General features: G+C 41.1%; 1 protein-coding gene across 4 annotated transcripts in view; it reads left to right on the forward strand.

Annotated features, from left to right (window-relative positions):
• JADE1 (jade family PHD finger 1) overlaps positions 1-21,102 on the forward strand; it is a 60,579-nt gene that overhangs the window by 24,985 nt on the left and 14,492 nt on the right. For all 4 annotated transcript variants that reach the window (XM_075287497.1, XM_075287526.1, XM_075287516.1 and 1 more), the window contains exons 2-5: positions 1,529-1,607; positions 12,203-12,282; positions 13,403-13,560; positions 20,142-20,332. In XM_075287497.1, coding sequence (XP_075143598.1) covers positions 1,556-1,607; positions 12,203-12,282; positions 13,403-13,560; positions 20,142-20,332 — 481 coding nt within the window. In that variant the 5' untranslated portion in view covers positions 1,529-1,555. The remainder of the gene's footprint in view (positions 1-1,528; positions 1,608-12,202; positions 12,283-13,402; positions 13,561-20,141; positions 20,333-21,102) is intronic.

Here is a 21,102-nt window from a genome sequence, read left to right on the forward strand (position 1 = left end):
AGTAAACATTATTATAATAAATATGTCATTACGTTAATAAACGCTCATGAAAGTCATGGGTTGATAGGATGTTTTCCCGAAAAGAGGGAACCTTGCTGTTGTCATTGTGTTTACTATGCCATTTAAAGGGGCTCACCGGTTAACCCCTGCTAAATACTCATGATCATCTGTTGTATATGGATGGTTTGTGGTAGCATTTTAGGGTAGGGTTGTGCCCTATATTCACTCTTGCAGTACACTCATTTAGCATTTGTATGTATGACTATGTGCTACTTCACTGGTTGTGAATTTTCTACCCTTGCTTCACCTTTTTTATTTCTATATCACCCTTATTTTCTGATAACCCTTAATAACAATAATTAAACGAAAAAAGGGCTCTGTAAAATCACAATGTGATTATAGATATAGTAGAGCTACTTCCTAAAGTAATCCTTATATTAGACTATGTTTTAGGGGACTGAAGAAAAAAAATCTGCATTCGGGAGGCAATTAGAATGACTATATTGATATTCGCAGCCGATATTCATTGTTTCCATCCTTTCCTGATACAATTGATATCTCTAGCATCTTCACAGCAACATGTTTTTTCTTTCATAAATGAACACAAGAGAGATAAAAACCTTGCAAATGCTGGGCCGAGCCTGCTATATAGTGCCCCTTATGGTCCCGGACACAGCCTAGACTTCACGGTTTGTTTGGTGGAGGGATCAAGCTAAAAGTAATAGTCCTGTATTATGGACATTTTGGGACAGTGATCCTCAGGATGTTCCGTTTCTGTCCAGGTCCATTTTTTGTTACAGTAGTTCTTTCATGTTATTACCTCTATGGTAAATCAGCTGGTGGTGGTGCTAGGCCAACATGTATCTGTTCACTCATCCATTGACCACTCGTAGTGAAAACATTGCAGAATAGCCAAATACATTCAGAAGCATTTGTCACCAAAATCTCTGCAGCCAAACCACCTACCACTGCAGAGGTGGAAGCCTATGGACAACCTACTTGACATGATGTGAGCTGTGTTTTTTTTTTTTTTTTTTTTCTTTAAATCCCTTTCACTGTTCTGTAACTGTAGTCTGCTGCAGGTTAGCGTCCAGTGAATTTGTGGTGGATAACCCGCAACCATTTTGCCTATTGTCACCAACCAAAAACCCTAAAATGGGGAAATATTGTTTGACTCTCAGGCATTCATGCTTTTTGCGATAATCTTAAAGCCCTGCTATTTTCTCTTTATTGTATGAATGAGCATGTTGGCTTGTATTTGTTCAACCCAAAGTCACATAGTCATTTTCCTTCTATTAAATTGGGTATCCAAGACCAAAAATGAATCCTTAGGACAGGTCATTGAGATCAGTGGAAGTCTAACACCTATCCCCGGCACCGATCAGCTGTTCTGAGCATAGTGTATAGAGCTGAAAACAGACATCTCTGTACTTTGTGTGGCAGCCCAGCTGGAGTATTACACATACAGAGCTATATGGCACATGTATCTAAGTGCGTCTGACTATTGACATGCTTGTCTTTCTTACAGGTTACCTGTTGTACTCCTGTACAAACCATGAAACGTACACGACTGCCAAGCAGCAGTGAAGACTCTGATGACAATGCCAGTAAGTTGTGTTTTTTGTTGGTTTTTTTTTTTCTCCCCTTGTAATCTGCATTTTACCATAAAGAAACTACAGTTCTTTATAAAGAGGAAACTTTATGTACATGGGTAAAGAAGATCCCTATGGTATATTTTAATCTCAAATTATTATCCAGCACTGTATTGATATGGGTTAGACTGCTAAAAAAGAATTTAAAAAAATGTGGCCATGTTCTGTCAGCTGCATGTATAGGACAGTGATGGGGGGATATCTAGTATATCTATTCCCTCGCAGCCCTAAAGGCTTAGTTTTGGATTGCATTTTTAAATTGAAGTACTTGGTTAATACTTTTAGATCTCTTTATAGTAAAGGAACATCTGTCTGAAAGAAAAAATAAGTAGCTATTTAGCATGGAAGAGCAAGTCTTCGGGTAACACTGAAATCTCTGCATGTTTAAAGGAAGTCTTTCGGCAGTAAACAGGTTGTAAACCTAATCTCTGTACCCTGTAGAGGTGCTTGTATGGTTTCCAAATAGGTTAGGTCTCCTTCACACCTCAGGTCTGTCTTCACTGATGCTTTATTCACATGAGCCTATTGAGGGAATCTGTGAAAATGGCCCAAGGAATAGCATGTTTTGTTGTAATGGTCAGCGTGAATGATCTGAGAAAAAAAAATAACAGTTGTGTCAATAGATCTATGGAGGTCTATGTCTATTAATATAACCGCCAGCACACGGCCGGACTGAAAATCCTGCCGTATGGAATGAGCCCTTATTCATCTGTGGAGTCTCATTTTTTTTAGGGGGATTCTTTGGGGTCTTGCCATAGCTTGCCTGGATGTTTTTAGGTTTTTTTCGGCTCTAGATTCCTGAGCAGTTTTCCCTTCCTTTTCATATGACAAAGTGGTTTACATGAACATGGGGCTCCAAGGATGAAAAACGGAGACATGTTTGGATACTGTATCTATACAAGGTGCAACGGTTAGGTTTATAACCAATATATTGCTGACAGACTCCCATTAAAGAGGTTGGCCTCTTTCAGTTGGCTTTAGACTGCTGGCTGTAAGTGAATTGCATTGCCACTGACTTTGTGGTGCCATTTTCCTTGTAGATAAGGTCACCCCACTCCTATTCTGCTGACCCCCTGTGTTTTGTGGATGGTGTTCCCATCTAGAGAACCATGTAATTATATGGGGGCACTCCGCCTCCTCTGTAGGAAAACCCTGCACTCCAGAAAAAAGCCCAGACACAGTGGAATATGCCAAGTGATAAGTGAATCACACGGTCCACTAGCTGAAATCCTGATAACCTGCGTCCATCACATTCACAAGTGTCTCTTCCGGTCTCCACTGAAGGAGCCACAAACATGTTCCTGTGCCAGAAAAGAAACAGATCAGCAGGAGATTAACCCCTGTGTCCTCTGCAGGATTTCCACAGCACTGTTTGTCAGTCTGCAGCAGTTCTGTATGTTCCTGAATCAAACAGTGAGGGAAAGATAATCTTCTGTTTACTTCTACCTTTCACTTTAGCTTAGGCGTTCCTTTAATAACTTAAAGTAGAACACAGTATAAACTTATATACACATACACATCATAGACCTATACATCAAATATTCATATAGTAGATAAAATAACATGGATCCTTGCTCCTTACTATGTAATTGTAGCTGATGGTGTCTTGTATTACAGCTGGACTGGATTAAACAATGTTTTCCGAAGCTCCTACTGTAGTTTGTGAAGGATTAGTGTTGGGTCACATATAGAAGAACAGAGAGTTGCTTATTTTGGCAGTATGGTTGTGCTCTTTGTTTACTCACCTGTCATGATTTGGCTGAAGTCCTGACAGTAGCATGTGGCTAGGCACAGGTGTCCATCCTGCAGTCATGGATTTCGTCAAATAGAAGAGACCAAATAGGTTGATCTGTCTTTGCTATTTGTGTGGATTTAAAGGGGTTTTTCCATCCAACTTTTTTTTTGTAAACTTGGGCAGCCATGCAGATAAACTATGAACTATAGGACGTATCCAGTGTCAGCAGTGCTCACACACTGGTAGATAAACATTTGTTTTTTTCTCTTTTATTGATATACATGATTTGGCCAATTACTTTCAGTGGGTGACACTTCTGTTTTGCCCCTCCATATAAAATGATTGTTGTTGTGGGAATCTTATACGAAGACATTTTGTATCCTACATGTTCTTGTTGTAATGGAATTGTTTATACAGTAAATAAGTCATAAATGTTAACGACAAAACAAATAGATCTATGACTTAAAATAAAGAACACACACGGAAAAGTTTTTCACCTATTCCCTGTGTCTGATCTGTGGGGGTCTGATTCTCTTGGGACACCCATGATCATGAGAACACTGTAGGAGTTCTGGAAGTGGTTAAGCATTGTCCTCTGCTTCTCGTCTGCAGTCCCAGAGTTGAAAGGCGCAGCAATGTGGATGCTGGACTCCCCCCTCCATTCAGACAGTGGGTCTTTCTTCAAGAAGACCTGTCATCTTTCTTCATCTCGTCTGACCTGTCATCTTCTTTATTCATAGTTTCCTAGCACAAATAACAGAGTGACAGAGTTATATGAAAAGGTGTTCTAGAATCGTTTTTATTATTGGGAATACAATTATTTCCTAAAAGACGACTTGTCACCTACAGTATATCTCGGACATGTCTGACTCCGTAGCTGGCCACTGTTACTGTGTTTGTGTTTTTGAAATGATTCTTATGTGGGTTCATTTTGATGGGTTAAAAAAATCAAGAGCATAAGTCAGGGCCCTCTTACACAGGCCGGTGCTTTGGAAGGACGATGTTGGTCAGTGCTCATTTGTATTAGCCTTTACATGGGTGAGTGCATACAATGTACATTAAGATTAGTCAGAACCACAATCGTTCAGCATCTATACAGTTCTGCTATGTTGGCAGTACATCATCTTTTTACATAGGGCGACATGCTTCCAACGACTGTTGCTGTAAAGAAGGAGTCCTCAAACTGCGGGCCACTTGCAGCCTGCCTAGGACATTTATCCGGCCCACTGCATGTGGTCCGCACGTCGTTGCTTGGATCGCTCACTAACGGGGAATCCGATTCCCCTATAGTGAGCGAGTCGCTGCTTTCAGTTGTATGTGCAAATACACATACAACCGAAAGCTATCAGTGTAGGGCGGCCTACACTGACTGCAGAGAGTGACCTCTGCCCTGTCACAGGCGCGATGACGTCATTGCACGCGCAGTCTGGAGGAGGAGGACTTGCGGCGGCTCTTCATGGGTAAGTATGATAGAGTGTGTGTGATTGTATGTGTTGTACTGAGGAGCATATAATATAGTGGGGGGTGTACTGAGGAGCATATAATACAGTGGGATGGGGGGTGTACTGAGGCATAGATAATACTGTATGTGGGGGGCGTACTGAGGACCATATAATATAGTGGGGCGGTACTAAGGCACAGATAATACTGTGTGTGGGGAGCATGTAATCTTAACTTTTTAATTAAACTATATTTTGGCCCTCCAGTGGTTTGAGTGAATTGGCCCCCTTTTTGAAAAGTTTGAAGACCCCTGCTGTAAAGCATATTACTAATGTTAACAGAGCAGAGAAGGTTATACTGAAAATAGAACTAAAAAATCTACACAGCTAAAGCAGTGTTAAAAAAATGATTTCACTATCTATTTTTACTTTATTGCTTGTTACAAATTTTGTAGGTAAAAATGTGTCTCTGTAACAAAAAAACAAGTACCTATATACTCGAGTATAAGCCGACCTGAATATAAGCCGAGGCCCCTTATTTTATCACAAAAAACTGAGAAAACTTATTGACTCGAGTATAAGCCGAGGGGGGGAAATGCAGCAGCTACTGGAAAAATTTTTTGGGTGCAGTAGTTGCTGGGGAAGGGGAGGGGGTGTTTTGGTTGTCTGTCTGCCCCTTCCCTGAGCTTCAGGACTGAGGTTTCCCCCCCCCACTTGGAATTCAGCCTGGCTGAATATAGGGTATCTGTAGTGCTCCTATTAACCCCTTTGCTGACTCTAGTATAAGCCGAGGGGGACTTTTTCAACACAAAAACTGTGCTGAAAGATTCGGCTTATACTCAAGTATATACGGTAATAATCAATCACGTCTTCACCCTCCCCATAAAGGGTGGTGCCATACGATGTACTGGATACAGCTATAGCTGCATCTGGTTCTTGGCCCGCTGGTGCTGTCAGTTCTCTATAAGTGAAACGCTGATTAATTTCTCATGTATATAATTACTAGTCATTAGTTTTTCTGTTACTGTGCGGCCAGTAGTAATATCTAGATGAAATTATTAGCATTTCACTTATAGAGCAGTAAAAGCATTGACCGCCCAGGGAATGGATGTTACTATAGACAGTACATTACATGGCACCATCCAAACACTAGTTTTGTCAAAGGTAAAAGGTCCTTTTAAGAGGTTTTTTCTCAAAAGCATGTTATCCATATCTATAGGATAGGGGTTATATTGCAGATCAGTGGGGGTCCGAGCAGTCAGACCCAGGAGAATGAGAGGAATGGAGTGGTGGTGGGGCATCATTCGTAATGCTCCATTCATTTTAAAGAATGTGCTGGAGATGGCCAAAGTTCAATGCTCAGCCAGCTCTGGAACGCTCATTGAAATTAATCGAGGGAACGTGCACTGCCCAAACAACTTTTTCTTGATCAGTGGGCGTCCCCAAACAGACCTAAAGAACGGAAACTCAAATACTAGTGTGAACCTAGCGTCATTGTAATTTTACCTGTGCTGATAATGAGGTTCTGGCAGACGAGAAATCTCCTACAAAATAGCAAGTATTAACATATTATTGGACCCAGAGCCTAGAGAAAAGCTTCAAGATTTTAGGATTTCTTTCAATACAGATGTTAACATAGAAAATGTAAAACACACAAACTTGGTCTAGAGGTCATTTTCTGCCAATATATTCCCTTTGTGTGCCTACACACAATGTCTGCTTATGGCTGTGCCCCAGAGTTAGGTGTATTACACACTTGCAGTATTACAGGTTACGGTATATATGCAGAATAGGGGCACGCCAGTTGTGGCTCCGTGTAGCATTTTCACACCAGACAGTTGTTTACAGCTGCGTTCCCGTATACTGGAAATTCTGGCTGATCTATATCACGGGCTGTCAAGAAATGTCATTGAAACCATATGACTCGGATCACGTTTCACAAGGGGCCTTTAAAACGTAGAGCGTGTCATGAGCTCTGTTATTGGTATTCCTGTGTTTGATGCTGTATGGATGGCAGAAATCTCTTATAGTATAAATGGAGTGTGCAGAAATTTGTGCTTGCACCACAACATCCCCATTTAGAAATGTCTGCAATAAATCTGTCACATGTCAATGTACCATTATAGTGCCATCCACTAATAACCTCTGTGTCACCCAGAAAGTGACATGTGGCCATAGCCTTAGTGCTAAGGTAGTATATTGACACACACATTTGTTGTAGAGATTTCTGTGACACAAAATCTGTTCCATGTCTGTGAATGAGGTTAATTCCATAGCTTACTCATGGATTCCTGCAAGTCCCACACAGATGATAGACACAGTCACAACAACTCTGATGTAAATCATTTCACACTATTATCCTATGACATAATGAGTTCCCCAGGCATTTTATACTGATGGCCTATCCATTATCTGATCGGTACGGGTCTTACACCCAGAACGCCCATCAATCAGATGTTCTGGGAATCTACTAAGCATTTAAAGGGAAGCTACCAATACTGACCAGAGTCTTCATGTCAGGCCTAGCTCTCTTCCTGCTTGTTTCGATTTGGTGGTGCGTTTTTTTTTCTCTTTGCTAGACTGTTTAATGAGTTAGCAGAATGCCTAGCAAAACAAACAAGAGTTGGGGTCTGTCAGCAGGGGAACCCGAACTCCCTAAAGCACTTTATGCTCATTTGCACATAGTGAAAGAGTAATAGTAATGACTGTACCCAGCAGACTTTCTACTGAAAGGTATGGGGGCTAGTTACATAGTTGTTCCCCTGCTGACAAGACTTCCTTTAAAGCATATTTATATGGCTTGCCAAATTTTGGTTACCATTTGAGTCAATTTGCTATTTGCGAGCATTGAGTGAATTTGTATTTCTTTCTTTATTTTTTTTTTTTTTGGGGGGGAGGGGGTCATGTTTTTTTTTGTTTTTTTTTCTTTTTTTGATTGCACACGTAAAATCTGCTAGTACACAGGAAGGAAAAGGGCAAATGGTGAAACCTTCAGCACTTTAAAGACGACCTTTCACCATCTTCATCACGTCCAGCTCTTTGCACCATTTACAAGGTGCTGACCCATTCATTCTGGCACAGCTGTAATTTTTTCTTTCTTTTTTTTTTTTTGTCTAGCCCCCACCTTTCCCAATCCCAGAGATTGTGCTATTTACACTCTGTACTGGCAGGCGTAGACAATCACACTGTCAATCTCTGAATCATCATTCTTCTCCTTTTACTGCTTGAGACCACTCCCTGACATACAGAGGCTAAATAGCATCAGGCCCCAAAACTAACAGCACTGATTGCTCAGGAATGGTGGGGCATAGAGAAAAAAAAACTCCAACTGCACTGGAATTAGTATAGCAGAGGTTATTGAGAGATGCTAAGAACTGTAGATGGTGGAAGTAGTGAAAGGAAAAAAAAATACATTTATGCATGTGTTGTTTTTTTAAAGGGGCTCTATCAGCAAAATCATGCTGATAGAGCCCCACGTATGCGTGAATAGCCTTTAAAAAGGCTATTCAGGCACCGTAAATGTTATATTAAACTACCCCCCCCCCCCCCCCGTTTTAAAATTAAATCCTAAAACAGAATGTGATAAACTTACCCATCGTGCACGGGGGTCAGGCATTCAGGGTCCGCCGTCTTCTTCTTCCAAGTCTCCTCTTCCTGCGATGTCCTCGGGTCCCGTCTTCCTCCGACGCTCGCGAACTGACATTGCTAAAAAAAAAAAAAAAAAAACAGGCCTGGGCGCATGCGCAGTAGCATGCTGCTTCTACTACGGCTACTGCGCATGCGCCCAGGCCATTTTTTATTTTTTTTAGCCATGTCAGTTTGCGAGTGCCGGAGGAAGACTGGACCCGAGGACATCGCAGGAAGAGGAGGTGTGGATGAAGAAGACGGCAGACCCTGAATGCCCGCCCACCATGCACGATGGGTAAGTTTATCACATTCTGTTTTAGGGTTTAATTTTAAAACGGGGGGGGGGGGGGGTAGTTTAATATAACATTTACGGTGCCTGAATAGCCTTTTTAAAGGCTACTCATGCATACGTGGGGCTCTATCAACATGATTTTGCTGATAGAGCCCCTTTAAGTATATAGTTTGAGGGAAAAAGCTGCTGTAGATGTATACACAGGAGGTTTATGTAAAAAGAGGAAATCTGATATTGTCACCAGGCACTGATGCTGTTGTCACCATAAATGTAATGTGAAATTCCAGTTATGTATTACGCAGCACAGTGACCATACTGCAAGCATGAGTCCATTTTTGCAGAGCACTGAACAGTAGCATTCACCAGTGCTGTGAAATGAGTAGGAATGGAGCTAAGGTCATATTTCAGTTCAGCAAGAAAGCCATACTTGACATGCCAGGAATACAGCAAGTATAATCCCTTATTCCATAGAAGATGTTTACTGTGATGAGTAAGTGCACAAAGAATGTCTTGAAAAGTGCCCACAGATGTCTAGAAAGCCAGCAGAGCTGCTCCGCGCTGACATGAAAAGTAACTGCCCAGAAGACATCTGGAAGTTCAACCAATTTGGCCAAAGCCTCTTCAGCACAGTAGCTCTGAAATGAAAAGCATTGCATTGCATCACAAGCCTTAACCTCAAGTGTCCGTGGAGTATTACTTATCAGATTCTTCTTACACTCTGTTCACACAGCTCTAGTCTCCGTTTCATCTTTGTCTGCAGTCATAGTCAGTGTTAATATAGTACATTGACACACAGCAAATTTGATGTAGCAGGTCTGTCAGCAGGCCTGAAAAGCCCAATGCCATCCCTCATCTGATAGGCGCCTGGTGGCCGGTAACACTGTATGATATAACTTGCCAAGCTCAGTTCCTATGGAGTGCTGGTCAGAGTGTAGAAATTTTGCTGAATGCAGCAGGCCTGAACCGAGTCACAGACTGTAGTAGTGGAAACCTGAAAGGTGGAGCAGAAAGGGGTTGTGCAGGACTTCGAAAGCATGGCTGCTTACTTCTTCTCAGGAAGTGACATCATGTCTGTTGGTCACATGGCTATGCTGCAGGTCAGTTTCATTCATTTTTATTTTTGGATCCTGCACAACCTCTTTCTGCGTCCCCATTCTATTCATCTCTATCTGTAACCTAAGAACTCAGATAAAGTTGACATTGGCCATCTTGTTATGCAGCTGGGTTTGCCGCATCTGTCTGCTTTTTTTTCAAAAATTGACAGCTCTGTGGCAGGGCTAGTCTTTTAACGAATTCTCACCGTCTGGAATTCTACACTTTAATAGACCATATTTTGTATAGACACTAGCAGGTTACTATCTTTGTACCGCTGAATAGATTTGGATAAACAAAACACCGAAATGCTCAGGGTGACCTAATCTCTCGGATGATATGTCAGGCCTGGTGACCAGTCCTCCTTAATTTTACATTTCTTTCAAGTAACATTCAGATAAATGGAACAGTCACAACAAATCTGATGTATATGAGCTTTGTCTTATTTGGGGAATTTATGAAGTCATCTTGCGTTATGAAGTCACGCATTTTGGCACGTGTCATATTTTCACAATGATGTGCAACATTTTGTTGTTTTCCCTCTCCTCTACAGCTTAATATAGTTATGCCTCAAAGAATATTTATCCTCTATCTATAGGTGATCATTGGGGGCCCCCACCAATCCTGAGAACTGGGTTCATTTTACCTCAGCTTGTCTTTAGTCGCTGACTGTGTGTAGTTGTGCCCCCTGCTGGAGGAGAGTCATTCATTCTCGCATTAACTTCAGTGGGAGTGCAGGAGATAGCACTGCATGTTTTCCAGAGGAGTAAAAATATTGCTCTTATTTTTGAAGTGATTTTTTTTTTTTTTTCCTGTGGCTATTTAAGCAGGGAAATCATTACTAGAACTGTCTTCCGTGTATAACTGGCGAATTTAGGGTTTTTGTTTATATAGAGTCCACTGTGTGGTTAAAACGAGTCGCCATGGTCACAGCAAAAATGCATTTTATACAGTTTTAATGTTTTAACACCTTTGCAAAAATACAAACTTTCTGACAATTTTTTTTATTTTTTTCTAAAGCCTGTATTTTTTATGTTTCTGTGCCTACAGTCTTTATACCATTTTAGGGAACATCTGATGTCTTGATCATTTTTTTTTTTTTGCTAATTTTTTTTTTGTGTGTGGGGGGGGGGAGGAGGAGTAAAACGGTTTATTTGGCTACTTTGAGAGAGAATGTATGGGTCAGTGTGCTAACCGTGAAAAACCTGGCTAGCGCAATGACAGTCCACACCATCATGGCGCCCTACATGTACAGTGAAATGCGTCAACTTCTCAGATTTTCAGAAAGGGGATGAGGGGATTGTCCAGTGTAGAAAAAAATGGGTTAAAACCACAATAGAGGTATCAGTTACTCCCCTCGCTGCTCCTGTTTGCCACACTAGGCATTTCCTATGTCTCAAAATAAAATCGGAGAGCAATGGCTAGCCAGAGCAATGACCTGCCCGAACCAACGATTATCAGAGACATCCTAATATACTTGTAACCTCTGGTTGTGATACTTGCAAGGACTGAACGTGTATTTAATAGGAAGCTGTGTTGACTAGAAAGCTTTCTCTATAGAACATGGACTTCTTGAGAATCTCAAATGAGTCACTACTTCTCCAGAGCATGTAGGAGCTTAGTCTCATTCTATAAATAGTAATGTAATTGATCATCATGTGTTTTTTTATTTTCCTTTTTTATAGTAAACATAATTTCTATGTCACATGTTCATTCATAGTTTTTCTCAGTGAATAGAATATATTCACTATATACAATACAATAGTCCAGTTTGACCAGAGCCTCTTTATCATGAAGGTTTCTATCAGAACACATTTACACATACTTTGTCTACCTTCTGTACTAGGAAAGCTTCCAGTGCATACAATAAATGTATCCTTAAACCTACATTCACATTTAACAGAGACTAAACAGCCTTTGTTGAGGTGGAATCTGTCAGGGTTTGCATTTTTTCACCACACAGGATGTTTGCAGACTGCACTATTCTATGCAGCTGCATCCAATTGCGGTACATTTTTGCTTTCAGTATGGAAGGTAAATACCACTCTATGGTAATGTCTTTTCAGGTATTGTAACACATCCTCGAGGGGCACTCTCAGTGCATAAGTGACTCCAATAATGTAATGTGAAAGCAGCCACCTAAAATAATGACTTGTCCACGAATTTCACGTGTCACTAGTAGACATGTTGTCATTTGGGCCTATTCACATGTTTCAGTCATAGTGCATTTACTGACAAAAATTGTGATTTACCCATGATAGACCCTTAGAAACGGACAAACCAAAGGTGTCTGCAAATTCTGTACACATCTTCTATTGAACTGTGATGATTTGTTTGCGTTGCTAATTTATTGCTTGTTTTACAGGCCTGTCTACGTCTTGGTCTCAGCAGACAAGGTCTCGACATAGCAGAATGTCAAGACATGAAGATCGGAAGCCCTCTGAGGTACTGTGTGGATAGTCTATAACTGTGTACAGTGATAAGAGCTGGTGGTGTCTGTGTTCATTCTAAGGCCACAATGTATTGACCTATAGGTTGAAGTGGCCTTTTTGGCTGGCTCTGGTAGTATTCAGACCTGTTGAACCTCAGACTGAGATGCAAGTAAGGGGGTGTTCACACTTGTGCCCATGCCCGCTCGCTGGGTCTCAGTCTTATTCCCCAGAGAAACTGCATATGGGACGGCTTCCCAGCAGTCAGTTTTAAAACCTATTCATTTGAATGGGTTTTAAAAGCAAACCGCCTGTGTCCATATGCAGCCTCTCCGCGGGGAAACCGTTTTTTTGGCTGGACACAAAGTCCTGCATGTTGGCTTTGTGTCCTGCCCCTAAAAAAAAAACAAAATGTTTCCTCGCAGAGAGGCATCATACGAATACCGGTGGTTTGCTTTTAAATCTGACCGCCGGGAAGCCGACCCCTATCCGGTTTCCCTGGGGAATAGGACAGAGACCCAGCGGACTGAAACAGGGTGCACAGGGGCGCAAGTGTGAACGCCCCCTCATGCAGAAATCTTAATCTTCCTTGCTTTATATTACTTAAACAAAAACTAAAGTACAATTCTATTACAACACTAATAAATACAACTCCACCAAAACATTAAACGGTAAATGTGCAAAAATGAAGGCCATTTACTGTTATTATGTAATGCGTTTATCAAATATACTCTTAAATTTCATCTTGGTACATTATATGCACCATAACCATGTAATGAAATATTTATATGAACTATGTCTTCCTTTCTGAATTTTTCAACAGTGTATGTATAGATGGCATTTATTTCTGGAGTTCCTATCTGGAGTTAGATTTTTATACGGTTTTATTCATTTGGCTTTAATGTTGTGATTGGCTTATTTTGTGTCTTTCTATTTTCTCATTTAATTTCACAACATTTTCTCCAGTGTCTAGCAATACGGCTGACTGGATGAGTCATATTTAATCCCATGCAGCTATTATTTGGCCCAGTGGGATAGGCCTTTTACAGTTAATGTCCACCCTGGTGATCATCTTCATCCTGCCAGCATTGTAATGGAATGTATTAAAATGTTAATCGCTCCATGCTGTCATGCAGGTGTTCCGAACAGACCTGATCACGGCCATGAAACTGCACGACTCCCACCAGCTCAACCCAGAAGACTATTATGTGCTGGCTGATCCATGGCGGCAGGATTGGGAAAAGGGGGTGCAAGTGCCTGTGAACCCAGAGTTCATTCTGGAGCCTGTTGCCAGGTGAGAAAATGGAACTTGTTTTGTAAGACCAGGCACAGCAGCAGATTATACACACAGGAAACCACCATATGCTGCACTCAGTTATTGTGCATGGTGAAGCAGAAACATAAATCCTGTTGCTCATTGATCCTGTATAAATGCTGGCTGTAGTCTGATGTGAATGTGAGGCCTGTATTTTCTGGCCTAGCGTATATGAGTGTTGACTTATTGGATAAAACGTTACAGTCTTAGAATTATATGCTTAATATATACAAGTTGGTAATTAAACTACCTCTTAAAAGATTTACTTGGTACACAGAAGCTGGCCAAACACATCAGAAAAATTAGTAGCTGTGATGGTGCAGATTGATCGATGATGGGATCTTTTATGTGAACAGTCCCAACATCAAGTTACACAAAGTTAATTTTGACACACAGTGATTGGCCAAATTCAGCTCATAATGCCATACACTTCTCAACAGGACAGAAAACTTTTTTCTTTTTTTTTCGGCAGACAAAAGCCAGCCATTGGCCATTGCGAACACTAAAAATAAAGAATAAACAAATAAGTTAGAAAAAAAATCCACCTTTTACATAAAACAACCCATAACTAAGAAAAAAAAACAAAACATGTTGGGTATCCCCATGTGCAAAAATAGCATTATTGATCTTGTATGATGAATGCCATAAAAAAATTAATTAACTTCAATTAACAAAATAACACATTTTGGTCACCTCACTTTCCCCAAAAAATAGAAATAAAAAGTGATTAAAAAGTCATACATATCAAACATGAGTACCAATAAAAAGTACAACTTGTCCTGCAAATAAAGAGCCCTGACATCTGTCAACAAAATGGTTAAAAAAAAGTTATAGGCGTCAGAATATAATGACCCCAGGAAAATTGTTCATTTTATAAAGTTAACGCGGTAAAACATAAAACCAAAATTAATATGGCATCACCGTAATTGTAATGACCCACGTGTATGAGTGTATTCCATAAAAACAAAGTTCAAAAAATTATGATAAATTTGTTGGGGGGAGGTTTAACATTGACCACTAAAAAAATGAAATGAATAAAAGCTAATAAAAACATTATACATGAAAAATGTCGTCGATCATAATATACGGTACTAACTACATTACTTCCTTAAAAGGCTAATGATATGGAAATGATAAAAAATGGTAACAAAATATTCAGAACATCTTGAGTGGTTTTTTGTTTTTTTGTTTTTTTTTGTCGAGTATGAGCACCATACACTTCCATGCCTTGTCATACTATGATAGAGGTTAATAATGGTAGTCTGAGGAATGTTATGCCATGCTGAATTCACTTGGGCTGTTGGCAGCTTTGCTTGCATTTGCTGACTGACATCCCAGATGTGCTTGACAGGAGCCAAGTCTGGAGACGCTAAAGGTCACGGTTGCACATTTTGGCCAGGTGACGACTACTTGAAATAAAAACTAGAGGGGTCAGCTACCATACATTATACTGCCCCACACCCTAATGCCTGAAGTAGGACCAGTGTAGTATTCCCTTGTGGATACCTCTTCATGGCTTTGCCCAGGGTTCCAGCCCAATATCATGCTATCATTGCATCTGACACACAAGTGGAACTCATTGCTGAAGGGACTAAACTTCCATTCCACCATCTATTGTCTTCTTGCTGTAGACAAAGTTAACTGGTATGTCGATGAACAGGAGGCATTGCACACAACTAGATCTGGTTTGTGAGGTTTCATGTTACTAAAAGAAAAAAAAAATGCTTTCAGTCTGGCCTTTATGCCCCTCCCACATGCCACAGAATAGAATTTAGGTGCTTTGATCCTTTACAGATCTTGACAACTCTTGCTATTTCCTCCCAGCATTTACACAGCGTTACCATAACCACGGACCTGTGAGATAGGACACGTGACATCACTCACTACTGCTCTGCTGCAGGACAATGAGTTCAAATAATTGCAGTTTGCTGATTAAGCATAGTCTCTTATCTCTCTCTAAACACAAGATAACACTGAGTCAGTTCTTTACAAGCATGTGCATATGATCTGATCTGCATAAGTATTGTGATACTTCAGTTTCCCATTCAGCAAGTGGGAGGAGAGGGGGGAGAAATACAGGATGTGAGAAGAAGAGACAACAGGCAAACTGCTGAAACAGTGACGTAGGAAAACCCCTTTAAAGACAGCTGCAGTTGATGAGTCATCTACCATATCATTATTGTTTTTTTGTTTTTTTTTCTGGGAAAGCTGGGTAACCGCTGACATGGTTGCCATTACAGCATCCACATAGAATAGCAATGCAAAATCTGCCTACTGTACAGGAGAATAACTCCAGTGATTGTCCATTCTGTGATATAGGAAAGATGAGTGATGCCCTTTTTGTAAGCTTTTATGATGGGTGTATTGGTGTCCATTTAATGTAGTCTTTTTTGGGGGGTGAGAAAGCTTAGACTTCTATTCCTACAGTGCTGGCCAAAATTATTGCCACCCCTGCAATTCTGTCAGATAATACTCATTTTCTTCCAGAAAATGATTGCAATCACAAAATTCTTTGGTATCATTATCTTCATTTAATTTGTCTTCAATGGAAAACCACAAAAAGAATTGTCAAAAAGCTAAATTGGATATAATTCCACAGCAAACATAAAAAGGGGATGGACAAAAGTATTGGCACTGTTTGAAAAATCATGTGATGCTTCTCTAATTTGTGTAATTAACAGCACCTGTTACTTACCTGAGGCACCTAACAGGTGGTGGCAATGACGAAATCACACTTGCAGCCAGTTGAAATGAATTAAAGTTGACTCAACCTCTGTCCTGTGTCCTTGTGTGTACCACATTGAGCATGGAGAAAAGAAAGAAGACCAAAGAACTGTTTTGAGTAGCAAAATTGTGAGGAAGCATGAGCAATCTCAAGGCTACAAGTCCATCTCCAAAGACCTGAATGTTCCTGTGTCTACCGTGCGCAGTGTCATCAAGAAGTTTAAAGCTCATGGCACTGTGGCTAACCTCCCTGCATGTGGATGGAAAAGAAACATTGATGAGAGATTTCAACGCAAGATTGTGCGGATGGTGGATAAATAACCTCGACTAACATCCAAACAAATTCAAGCTGCCCTGCAGTCCGAGGGTACAACGGTGTCAACCCATACTATCCGTTGGCGTCTGAATGAAAAGGGACTGTATGGTAGGATACCCAGGAAGACCCCACTTCTTACCCAGACTTAAAAAAGCCAGGCTGGAGTTTGCCAAAACTTACTTGAGAAAACCAAAAACACTTTGGAAGAATGTTCTCTGGTCAGATGAGACAAAAGTAGAGCTTTTTGGGAGAAGGCATCAACATAGCGTTTACAGGGGAAAAAATCGAGGCCTTCAAAGAAAAGAACACAGTCCCTACAGTCAAACATGGCGGAGGTTCCCTGATGTTTTGGGGTTGCTTTGCTGCCTCTGGCACTGGACTGCTTGACTGTGTGCATGGCATTATGAAGTCTGAAGACTACCAACAAATTTTGCAGCATAATGTAGGGCCCAGTGTGAGAAAGCTGGGTCTCCCTCAGAGGTCATGGGTCTTCCAGCAGGACAATGACCCAAAACACACTTCAAAAAGCACTAGAAAATGGTTTGAGAGAAAGCACTGGAGACTTCTAAAGTGGCCAGCAATGAGTCCAGACCTGAATCCCATAGAACACCTGTGGAGAGATCTCAAAATGGCAGTTTAGAGAAGGCACCCTTCACATCTCAGGGACCTGGAGCAGTTTGCTAAAGAAGAATGGTCTAAAATTCCAGCAGAGCATTGTAAGAAACTCATTGATGGTTACCGGAAGCGGTTGTTCGCAGTTATTTTGTCTAAAGGTTGTGCTACCAAGTATTAGGCTGAGGGTGCCAATACTTTTGTCCGGACCATTTTTGGCATTTTGTGTAAAATGATCAATGATTTGACTTTTTTTTTTTCATTCTCTTTTGTGTTTTTTCATTGCAAGCAAAATAAATGAAGATATTAATACCAAAGAGTTTGTGCTTGCAATCATTTTCTGGAAGGAAAGGAGTATTATGTGACAGAATTGCAGGGGTGCCAATACTTTTGGCCAACACTGTATTCGTCTAGTTTATTCCCTGTATACTGTGACTCTCTGTATTACTGCTAGCTTTTGCGCGGCATGTCATGAGATGTTGTGATTGGGTGAGCTCATCATGTAATTATTTTTAGTTGGTCGTCTTATTGAATGAAGCGTGCGTTTTGTTCCAGCTTGCCACCAACATGGTTCTAGTCATCCTGGACAAATTAGCCCCCAGTTGATCCTCCCCAGCTGCGCCTGAAAGGTGAAAATTGACGTCTAATTTCTAGTCTGGGTTCAGCGTTGGATGCACTTTGAGGGACTGCAAACTGAGAAGTGATGACTTGTAACAGCGGTTTGCAAGCATGCGTGGGAAGGCAAATCAGTGTGCTTGCCTGTGTATTATTCCACATTCAGATTTGTTTAGAGGGCTCCTGTGGAGATACGGCAGCTGTTTACCTGCATATAATTACTTAGTATTTTCTTCCGCTCCTCTTTCTGACACAAGACAGGATTCATTTTTATTTTTTTTTTTACTTTTCATACAGATTAGGTTACTTGGCATGATACCTGCAGGTTACTGGGAAAGCAGGTATCTTGGATAAGGCTGTTAAATACCTACTGAGCTGTTTCTTCCAATACTGTTATGTTTACCACTTCTATGTAATGCTGATAGTGGCAATTATTTAATACCTTTACCCTGATAAGTTGACTTACCAGTTACTGGTCTAGTTGCTATAAATTTTGATTTATCCGTTTCCACGTTATATCTAACTCTGAAAAACCCTGGCAGTCGCGAGTATGGGAATGTACACCGAAGGCTTAGTTCACATCTGCAGCGGAGTCTCCACTGGAGACTATTTCATCCACCAATTTCAGACTAATATTGCGACAAGTTCCAGCACAAAGGACTCTCTACCACAACCATTTTTAGTTTTAAAACGACGGACACCCTATGGACTCATTTATAGTCAATGAGGTCTGCCAGGCTCCATGTGTAATCGCTAGAACAGTGGTCTGCCTTTCTGTTATTCTGGTCCTCTAACTGACCAGAACATCGCATAAGCCTACACTAGTGTGAACGGCAGCTGACTTCCCAACTGATCAGGTGTTCTCAGCCGCTGATGCACAGAAAATGGAGCAGGCATCAGACAGGTCTCTTCTCTGTGTAGTTAGTGGCCACACCAGTTTTCTTTAGATTAACTTCCATTCACTTGAATTGGTGCTAAGCTGCACCAACTCAGTTTGGCCACTACACAGAGAACAGGACTGGCTGCTTCCTATATCTTTCTGTGTGAGAACAGTTGATTGGTGGGGGTGCCGGGTGTCAGACACCCACAGCTCTTATATTGGTGACCTGTTTTTAGAGTAGGTCATAAATATTGTTAGACTGTAAAACCCCTTTAAAGAGGACCTTTCATGGTTTGGGGCACAGACAGTTCTATATACTACTGGAAAGCCGACAGTGCGCTGAATTCAGCGCACTGTGGGCTTTCACGATCTGTGCCCCTGGGTTCCAGTACCGTAGCTTTTCACAGTCAGAAGGGCGTTATTGACAGTCAGTCAGGTACGTCCTTCTCCACAGCAGTGCCTATAGCGCTGTACAGTGTGAGCGGGGAGGAACACACCCTCCCCTCCTGATAATACTCTTCTATGGACAAGTACTGTGAGGAGAGGGAGGGGGCGTTCCGCCCCGGTCTCACTGTACAGGGCGATAGGCCCTGCTGTGCAGAAGGACGTTCCTGGCAGACTGTCAGGAATGCCCTTCTGACTGTAAAGAGCTACGGTACCGGGACCAATAGCTCTTTACCCGGGGCACAGATCGGGAAAGCCAACAGAGCGCTGAATTCAGCGCACTGTCTGCTATCCAGCAGTATATAGTACTCTTTTTTTTAAGCTTTTTTTTAAAAAAAAAACAAAAAAAAAAACACGCAACGCCAGCTGTTAACCAGTGTGACTTGAGTCCTAGCAGTATGAACAGTAGCATATATCTTGTATACTTCTCTTCATTACTTTCGCCTAACTTAGTATTTGAAAAACTGTTATGCCAAGGGGTATTCACACTATATAAGTGTTTATGAAGTCTTATGAGAGTAGTAATAAGGGCTAGAGGATCAGTTGCTCATACTGAGGAGTTTGGAGCTGGTTTTACGGTACATTTCAAAAACTGGCTCCAAATTTCAGATGGAATCCTTTTTATTTTCATTGGGAGGTGGTGACACTACTTGTTTGTTTTTTGGGGGGGGTTTCTCAACACAGTAGGAGGAGGCAGGAAAGCATCTTGCCCAATTTTTTCCCTGCACGTTTCATGGCTGATTCAGCAGCAGAATCCCTGATTAACCCATTGTGTCTCAAGCTTAGTCAGGGAGCAAACCTGTGACTGGGTTCCACAACCCTGGAATAGAATCTGAGGCGGAAAACCACCTCCAATTCCTCTCCTTCCCAAATCCTCCATAGTATACTTGAGTATACTAGTAATGTTCAATAACTATTAATAATGTCAGCACTAAACCTTCATTTATCGATTTCTGTTTCCTTTTCTAGGGTTATTACTGAGAAAGACAAGGTGGTCACATACACTAGACCTCGAAAGTATATTCATTCATCAGGGTCAGATCCTCCTGAGCTGGGATACGTTGATATCCACACTCTGGCAGATGGTGTGTGTCGCTATGACCTAAATGAGATGGATGTTGCTTGGCTGGAGATGATTAATGAAGACTTCAAAGACATGGGTAAATAATTCTAACCTATCTTCTAACTTGCTACCCTGTAACAAAAGCTTATTTCTACTGCCACATAGGCAGAATACAGGCTTCCATGTGACAGTCAAGGTTTAAAGTCTCATTTTTCATATTGTTAGATGCATTTGAAAAGACCACATTGGTGAAATCTGTAAAACTGGACCACCAGTAACTTCTGAAATAGAAGGGCTCTTTAGGGAACATAGACCCCATATCGCAGATATTCCTATTATCAAACTCCATTCAAATCACCAGCATGTAAAGGGAATGACTTGATGTCATTGTAATAAAGATTATGAAATTTAAAATTGGTCACTTGTGGGCTGTATTACTAGAAGAAATGTGTGGTCCACCTACACAGAGCACCCCAACAATAATTCAGATCCCCCTAAATAACTGCTAAGTGAAAATGATTGTGAGTGTCGATTGACTTCCTGTTGGTCAGTGCTTGTACAGTAATTCATCTGCCCATGTAAAACAACCATTAAAGGGGCTCTGTCACTAGATTTTGGTGTTTTTAGCTAAATATATTAAAAAGGCTATTCATGTGCTGCTAATCGTTTGTAGAAAGAGCCCCCCCCTCGTTTTTGTTAATTACCATGGAAATTAATATGCAAATCAACTCCAGGGTGCACAGTGGACGTTCCGTGCACCCCCTTACATCATACCTTCTGGACGCCCACCGCTGCCTCCAAGCCCTCCTGGTTATTCACCTCCATTGTCGGTGGTTTCTATTGAAGTCACACGTGTGCGCAGTAGCG

Source organism: Leptodactylus fuscus, chromosome 1, assembly GCF_031893055.1.
Source record: "Leptodactylus fuscus isolate aLepFus1 chromosome 1, aLepFus1.hap2, whole genome shotgun sequence".
Lineage (NCBI taxonomy): Eukaryota > Metazoa > Chordata > Amphibia > Anura > Leptodactylidae > Leptodactylus > Leptodactylus fuscus.